Source organism: Scyliorhinus canicula, chromosome 19 (genome assembly GCF_902713615.1).
Source record: "Scyliorhinus canicula chromosome 19, sScyCan1.1, whole genome shotgun sequence".
NCBI lineage: Eukaryota > Metazoa > Chordata > Chondrichthyes > Carcharhiniformes > Scyliorhinidae > Scyliorhinus > Scyliorhinus canicula.
The window spans coordinates 73,508,386-73,517,494 of NC_052164.1; the positions used below are offsets into that span (position 1 = coordinate 73,508,386).

A 9,109-nucleotide genomic window follows, 5' to 3' on the forward strand; every position below is an offset into this window, starting at 1 on the left:
CCCCTCCCCCCCCCACCCCCCCACCCCCCCACCCCCCCGCCGTCGGGAAACCTGCAGGCATGGATATGCTGCTGGCAGATCGAAGGATCCCGCCGACTGTGAATTCCGCTGCACATTTATTTGCAGCAAACCAGCTCCTGCCTCCAGATACCACGGCCGTAGTTTTCTGTTGTGAGTCCGGCTTGTTACCGCTGCCAGCAAGGATGGGGAATGTGGCGCACTGTCCGCTGGCAGTGGGATTCTTTACTCCCACCATTGGCCAATGGGATGTCCATTGAAGCCACCTCATGCCGCCAGAAAACCCACTGGCGGAGGTGCGCTGAGAATACCACCACCAGCGACCGGCCGGCGAATTCCGGCCTACTTGTTCGACCCTTCCAGTTTCCCTATCAGAACCTCGCCCCCACCGCACTACAACCCAAATTGCACTTGGTTAATTTGCTTCTCCTATCCCACTCTTTCAGCGTTCATGAACACTCTTCGAAGCGTTAAATCATTCTTGCCCTGCAGTATCTAGGCGAGTACTTAATGCTATTAACACAGCTGGTGGAGAACTGAAGTTGCGCCATTTTCCCATTTTAGTTGCTTTTCACTTTGGTCAGTGAAAAACGCATCCCAAAGATTGCAGAATCATTGACTCATTTCTATTGTAACATTCAAGGGACTAAAGAAGACTGCTGCGGGCGAAAGCATTTATATGATAGAATGCAGGGAATATCAGCTTCATTTAAAATCCCATTCCAATAAAACACTGCAGGGAACATCCATCCTATCGTTGCACATCATTAAAATTCCTGTAAACAATGGGATATTGATTTTTATGAAACCAGTGAGTCATAATGTAGTTTTCAATGCAGCAAAAATTGCCTTGTTGGCAGTTTACAGATGTAAAATACTTGCTATTCAATTCCTTCAACAACAAATAATAGCTTGTGAAATTGTTCTTTGTGCCTAACATTCATGCTAATAGGAAATAGATCTAGGTTTCTTGCTCTCCTCCGTGAAACTGACTCAAAATAAATTCATTTTTCACAGGAATCTAGATGGGGAGCCACATTTGTCTTCACACATTGTTACTGTCGTTCCTGAGGAGACTATAATCTTATTCTGATGTCTGTGTTCATGCTTTCTGCCAAACATCATTTGGAATTCATCCACAGAGGGTTGAAGGCAACCATCTTCTTCATCATTCCACAGTGGGACGGAAATGCCCAGGGCTACCACATTCCACAAAGGAATCTTACGCTGCAGCTCAAACTGATGAAATGTGGGCACTCTGGAACTCTTTTCAATCCATACCGTGCTTTCAACTAATAATCACACTTCTAAAGACAGAGCCTCAGTACAAAGAAAGACTCATCAATATCCCTTTTTAACAGTCAATGAGAAGTATCAATAGCCCTCATCTTTAATAGTCTACTTCTATTGATTTCGAGGGCAGGGGATTCATTCTGTCCAAAAATCAATTGATCCTCTGTAGCATAATTAGGAATGACTGATGGATAAGTTCAGAAAAAAGGAGGCATAACCCTAAAATTAGAATGATAGGCCATTCAGGGATGATATTTGGAGAAAATTCCTCACACGAAGTAGAGTGAAAATCTGGGTCTTTCTTCTTCAAAATAGCTGTTGAGACGGAGGATCAATCGAACTGAAGTCTATACCTTTTTTTAAAGGGGGTTAGAAAATTAAGCCAGGTAGATGTTGGCAGCAGCATCCCCATGTGAGATGATTGACATGCCACAAATACATTTGCAATGGATTAGTTTCATTTATTGCAGTAATGGCTGAAGAGACTAATCCATGTGAAGCAGGTTCTGTCACAAATACCATATTGGAGGTGGTTATTAGATGCCATTGTGAGGTGCTGTTTTCGGTATGGGCGCTTGCAGTTAAGCTCTGTTGCCACATATCACATGGTAGCACATTCAGGAAATATTACCATTTCCATCTTTTGTTGCCTACTGTCTCCCCTGTGTGAACATTAATGGTTTGGATCTTCATGTCACATTTGTATCCTTGAGGCAGAGTTTTGGGCATGTTACTGGAGTTCTGGTTCCATTTATCTCCCCAGACAGGATATCCTTGGGAATGTGTTTGTCTTCCACCCTGCAAAAAGTGCCTGAGCCAGTTTAGCCTCCCCTGATTGATGAGTGAAAGCATATTTGGGGGGATTCACAACAGCACCATTGAGAAAGGTGAAGGGAGTGCACTCAACAATCAATCTGGAATGGAATCCCATTCGGACTTGGGGATTCCTTCAAGGAAACACCTTCTAGCAAGACCTACAACCGACAAGGCCTCAGACTTTTGTCTGTTTTCTGGATATCAATCTACCAGATCAAGAGGGGATAGTGAAGTGTTTCAAATGTTAGGCAAGTCTGCACCTCTTAAAACCATGCCAAGGCTACGCAAGACAAGTAGATATCAGCCATGATTTGTTGGAATGACAGAATAGGCTCAAGGGGCTGAATGATCTATTCCTGTTTCTTTGTTCAGATAACTACTCCTGAACCAGCAAGGGTGAACTGAATTAAAGGAGATACAGTCATAAATCATGACACCTATTCAGCACTTCTGCTGTTTAGCTCACGATACATCACTCATTCATGTTGCCAGACTTAGTGACTGCTTCATGTCACTTATCTCCATGATGTCAACAGTATATAATGTACAACAAAAGCAAAATTGAGGACTGGAAAAAATGCACCGTGGTCTCTGATTGAAACCTACTGAGAACAATGCAAGGTTATGCCAACAGTCCCGAATCGTTCTCTTACCAATGATCTATGAGCACAAAGCTGTGCCAAAATGCTTGTTAAAATTGAATCTGCACAAGGAGATTGATGTTCCTGTTTATTTTTAATCATTCATGGGATGTGGGCGTCGCTGGCTTAGCCAATATTTATTGCCCATCTCTAATTGCTTTTGAGAAGGTGTTGTCGAGCTGACTTTTTGCCCGGTTACAGTCTATGTGATTTCGGTACATCCACAATGTTGATAGCAAGGGACTTCCAAGATTTTGATCCAGCAACTGTGAAGGAATGGTGATATATTACCAAGTGAGGATGATGTGTGACTTGGAGGGGAGCTTAGTGGTGGTGGTGTGCCTATGCACCGGTACCCTTGATATTTTAGGTCTTAGAGGTCACAGGTTCGGAAGGTGATTGTGAAGGAGCCATGGTGAGTTGCTGCAGGGCCTCACGGTAGCATGGTGGTTAGCATCAATGCTTCACAGCTCCAGGGTCCCAGTTTCGATTCCCGGCTGGGTCACTGTCTGTGTGGAGTCCGCACGTCCTCCCCGTGTGTGCGTGGGTTTCCTCCAGGTGCTCCGGTTTCCTCCCACAGTCCAAAGATGTGCGGGTTAGGTGGATTGGCCATGCTAAATTGCCCGTAGTGTAAGGTTAATGGGGGGATTGTTGGGTTACGGGTATGTGGGTTTAAGTAGGGTGATCATTGCTTGGCACAACATCGAGGGCCAAAGGGCCTGTTCTGTGCTGTACTGTTCTATGTTCTAACTCGTAGATGATATACACTTTTGCCATTATGTCTCAATGATGGTTGGTGTTACATATGTGGGTTGATATTGTGCTGTTCCCTTTTAGAGTTCAGTCTCGTGATGGTCCGTGACATCAGTGGCTACTTTCTGGGCTTTGAGTGAGTCTAGACGAAGCCTTTGTACAGTTAACAACCATCTAAGAAACCTCTTGATAAGTAGCTCCAACCTGGTGCTTCAGCATTTCCATTCTTTTATACTGCAAGTACAATACACAACAGCTGGAGTGAGTGTTGAAGTTGGTGGGTGGGATGCTAAGCAAGCAAGCTGCTTTTTGGTTGATGTCAGACTTCTTTTTTATTTCTTTTCTAAATTTAGCGTACTGTAATGAACTCCAATTGGCTTTATTGGTTGGCCAATTGGAGTATGAGCTCCCTCAATGATAGCTCATTGAGGGGGCCCATATAATCACTTGTGTAGGCTTTGTGAGCCAGTCTTAAGTTGACTGGACTGCTAGAAGCACTGTTTGTAGCTGCTCCTGTAATATCGTTATTGTAAATAAATATTGGTGTGGTGACGGAACTCCTGCCTCCCGTGGATTACTACAGTGGCAACGAGGTAAACTACGAATTTTGCGGAGACCAGCTGCCACACTCGGAGGGTGAGCATTGCCATTTAAAAAATGATGTTTTTTGGGAGGTGAGAGGCATTCGACCCGGCTATTGAGGACTGGTCCCAGTATGTGGAGAGAATGTGTTACTTCTTCCGGGCAAATGATATACTGACGGATGAAAGGAGACGGCTTATCCTGCTGTCGGCGTGCGGACCCTCTGCTTTCGCCATTATACGTAGTCTGACTTATCCCGATGCGCCGGACACGAAAACTTTCCAAGAAGTAACGGAATTGGTGAAAGAGCACTACGACCCAAAACCACCCCTCATTTTGCGTAGGTACAGATTCTACACAGCGAAGCGGGAAGACAGGGAGTCAGTCATGAATTTCTTGACCCGCCTGAGAAGGCTGGCGGAAAAATGTGAGTTCGGCCCGACGCTAAATGAAATGCTTCGGGACCGGTTAGTGTGTGGTATAAACAACCTCACAATACAGAAACGCCTGTTGGCGGAAACGGAGCTAGACTGCAGGCAGGCGTTACAGCTCGCACTGTCCCTAGAAAAGGCAGCAAGTGGGGCGCAGGAACTACAGGGCACGCCAATGGAGGTAGATACCTGTGAGAGGGACTACCACAACGGGTCCTGCTACCAGATAGCCGCTCTCAGGAAAAACCTGAGAAATAGAGGGAAAAAGGAAAACCCCAGAACTGCCCCCAAATCTGCCAGGACTAACTGGAGACAGTGGGAAGTACCGGCTGAGGCTCCCCCAACAGAGAAGGACCGTTTCTGGCACCAGACAGAGTGGGGTAACAACAACAGAAACCCTAGAAGGAGGTGGCAAAAGAGGAATAGCAGGTGGGGACGCAGGGAAGTACACAACCTAGACGCCCACAAGTGACGTACCTGGGATATAAAGTAGACGAGTCAGGCTTACATCCATTAGAAGACAGAGTAAGGGCAATAAAAGAAGCCCCAGCTCCCACCACGGTCCAGGAGTTACGATCATTTCTAGGGTTGGTAACCTATTATAGAAAATTTATTGAAAACAGGGCATCCATCCTAGAACCCCTCCACCAGCTACTAAAAAAGGGGCAAGAATGGAAATGGTCCACCTGCCAAAACCGAGCATTTAGGGACATTAAGGAACAGCTGTCATCGAAAATGTCCTAGAGCATTATGACCCAAGGAAGGAGTTGGTGGTCACTTGTGATGCATCCCCCTATGGGGTAGGAGCCTTCTTAGCCCATTGAGGAAGGAATGGGGAAGAACGGCCAATAGCCTATGCTTCGAGGACCTTGGCGATGGCTGAGAGGAAGTACGCCCAAATCGAGAAGGAAGGACTGGCGGTGATATTCGCAGTAAAAAAATTTCACCAGTATCTGTACGGGCGGAAATTCACCATAGTGACGGACCATAAGCCGTTATTAGGGTTATTAAAAGAAGACAAGTCAATACCCCCGATTGCATCAGCTAGAATCCAACGCTGGGTGTTGCTACTGGCGGCATATAGATACGTTCTGGAGCACAGACCGGGAACGCGAGTAGCACATGCAGATGCTTTGAGCAGACTTCCCCTCCCGGACACTCCGCCGCAAATACCAAAAGTAGAGGAGACAGTAATGACTCTAAATTGTTTGGACACCCTACCAGTAGACGCACAACATATTCGGTTGTGGACGCAAAAAGACCCAATTTTAGCCAAGTTGAAGCATTTACTGCTAACAGAGGAACTGGAAAGACCCGTGGAGCCCCAGATGCACCCATACTGGAGCAGAAGGGATGAAATAACCGTAGAAGACGGTATCCTATTATGGGGAGCCCGGGTAATCGTCCCAGCTCAGGGCCGTCAGGCAATCTTAACTGAGTTACATCACAGACACCCAGGGGTGTCTAAAATGAAGATGCTAGCTCGAAGCTACGTTTGGTGGCCAGGTTTGGACACAGACATAGCAGCCTTGGTACGTCGGTGCCAGGAGTGCCAACAGAGGCAAAGAGTGCCACCAGCGGCGCCATTGCACCCGTGGGAATGGCCAGGCAGACCGTGGACCCGCCTGCATATTGACCACGCCTGCCCTTTCATGGGCTCAATGTTTTTGGTGATAGTGTACGCCCACTCCAAATGGTTGGACGTCCACCGGGTAAACACGGCAAGCACAGCATCGACAATTGAAATGCTCAGGGCCTCGTTTGCAACACATGGACTTCCGGAGGTATTGGTGTCGGACAACGGAACGGCATTCACAAGTGGGGAATTTGGAAAATTCCTGAAGGAAAACGGAGTCCGTCACATCAAAACGGCCCCTTACCATCCAGCGACCAACGACCTGGCAGAGAGAGCGGTCCAGACACTTAAAGCGGGACTCAAGAAGCAGCTGGCAGCGTCAAAAGACACAAAGCTCTCCCGCTGGCTTTTTGATTACAGGACCACACCGCATTCCACAACGGGCATACCGCCAGCTGAACTATTAATGGGAAGGCGGCTGCGAACGAGGCTGAGTCTCCTTTTCCCACATTTAACGGGGAAAGTGGAGAAACAACAGGAGGTGCTCAAGAAACACCTAGACCAAATAAGGGCAGCGGAACCACACCTGGAGGCAGGCGAAGCAGGACCGCCTCAAGCTGGGATAGCCCAGACGGAAAGGATACCCACACCCCAGCCCCGAGCAATTTCTCCAGACCCCGTCATCCAGTCATCAGAGTCGGAGATGGACACACTCGACGAGGCCGCCGCGACACCTCTCCCCGAGGAGGAGGAAGAACAACTTCCAAGGAGGTCGTCAAAGAAAAGACGGGCACCTATAAGGTACACCCATCCCACTTCGGAGAACGACCCGACGGACGACACAGAGGTGACTGACCCAGACATGAGGAGCAGGAAGAAGCTCAGAGGAGTGTCAGCTGGCAGGAATTCCTCGGACCTTGGGGGGGAGGGGTGTAATGAACTCCAATTGGCTTTATTGGTTGGCCAATTGGAGTATGAGCTCCCTCAATGATAGCTCATTGAGGGGGCCCATATAATCACCTGTGTAGGCTTTGTGAGCAGTCTTAAGTTGACTGGACTGCTGGCAGCACTGTTTGTAGCTGCTCCTGTAATATCGTTATTGTAAATAAATATTGGTGTGGTGACGGAACTCCTGCCTCCCGTGGATTACTACACGTACCCAATTATTTTTATTCAAATTAAGGGGCAATTTAGCATGACCAATCCAGCTACCCTGCACATCTTTGGGTTGTGGGGGTGAAACCCACGCAGACACAGGGAGAATGTGCAAACTCCGCAGACAGTGACTCAGGGCCGGGATTCGAACCCGGGTCCTCAGCACCGTAAGCAGCAGTGCTAACCACTGTGCCACATGCCGCCCCGATGTTGAACTTCTTGAGTGTTGCTGGAGTTGCACTCATTTTAACAAATAGGCTTTATTCCATCACTCTCCTGACTTGTGCCATGCAGATAGTGTACAGTATTTGGGGAGTCAGGAGTTGAGTTACTTACCTCAGAATAACCAACCTCTGCTGTCCCCTTGTAGCCGCACTGCAATTCAGTTAGTTTTCTGGTGAATGGCGACACCCAGGATTATGATGATGAGGATTGAGTGATGGAAAGAACATAAGAACATAACTAGAAGCAAGAGCAGGCAATTCAGTCTCTCGAGCCCGCTCCGCCATTCAATATGATCATGGCTGATCTCCTTTCAGCCTCAACTCCACTTTCCTGCCCATTCTCCATAACCCTTCAAACCATTACCAGTTAAAATCTGTCAACCTCCTCCATAAATTTATTTCATGTCCCGGCATCCACCTCACTCAAAGGTAGTGAATTCCACAGATTCACGACCCTTTGAGAGAAGGAATTTCTCCTCATCTCTGTTTTAAACCTGCTACCCCTTATCCTAAAGTGTGACCACTTATTCTAGATTGCCCCAATGCGAGGAAACATCCAGTCTGCGCCTACTTTGCCAATACCGTCTATCATTTTAAAAACCTCAATTTGATCTCCGCACATCCTCTGAAACTTGAGAAAGTATAGGCCTAAACTGTTCCATCTCTCTTCATAACACAAACCCCTCATCTCTGGAATCAATCTTGGGCAGCACATGGCACAGTGGTTAACACTGTTGCCTACGGCGCTGAGGACCGGGTTCGAATCCCAGTCCTGGGTCACTGTCCATGTGGAGTTTGCACATTCTCCTCGTGTCTGCGTGGGTTTCACCCCCACAACCCAAAGATGTGCAGGTGGATTGGTCATGCTAAATTGCCCCTTAATTGGAAAAAAAATATTATCTAAATGTATTTCTTTTTATCTCTTGAATCAATCTCGTGAACCTCTGATGAACTGCCTCGAATGCAACTACATCCCTCCTCAAATAAGGGGACCAAAGCTGTACACAGGGCGAAATTCTCCCAAAACGGGAAAAATCGTCAAACCGCCGTAAAACCCGGGCGGGTTTTACGGCATCGCGCCCCTTCCCGACGGGGGACCGATTCTGGTCCCCCGTCGGGGCTAGCAGCCCGACGTCGGAGGCCCCGACAAGTCGGGCTTAACGAAAATCGTTAAACCCGCTTGTCGGACTTAGCGCCGGCTGACGCGTCATATGACGTCAGCCGCGCATGCGCAGGTGGGAAGACGCCACCCGCGCATGCGCGGGTGACGTCATCGCGTTTTTGCGCGAAACCCGCGCATGCGCGGTCCGGGTTGCCCCTCAGCCGCCCCGCGTATTGATACAGCGGGGCGGCGGAAGGACAAATAGTGCGCGGGCATCGGGCCCGCTGCCCACGATCGGTGGGCACCGATCGCGGGCCCATGGCACCCTTGGCACGGCCGTGGTACTGCCGTGCCAATCGGTGCCATGGTTATTTTTTTCCAGGTGGTCACGACGTTTTTACGAACGGCAGGACCAGGTGTGTTTGCCGTTCGTAAAAAGGTCGTAAAGGGCTGGGACTTCGGCCCTTCTAACAGCTGTGAATCGCTGCCGGCCGTAAAAAAACGGCGGCAGCGATTCG

General features: G+C 48.3%; 1 protein-coding gene across 1 annotated transcript; it reads left to right on the forward strand.

Moving 5' to 3' along the window:
- Positions 1 to 5,919: 5,919 nt before the first annotated feature.
- Positions 5,920 to 6,591, forward strand: LOC119954172 (uncharacterized protein K02A2.6-like; the record flags this gene model as incomplete). The annotated part of the gene is made up of 1 exon (XM_038779159.1): positions 5,920 to 6,591. A coding segment is annotated over one exon (672 nt), but the record flags the coding sequence as incomplete, so codon positions are not given.
- Between the last annotated feature and the right edge of the window lie 2,518 nt (positions 6,592 to 9,109).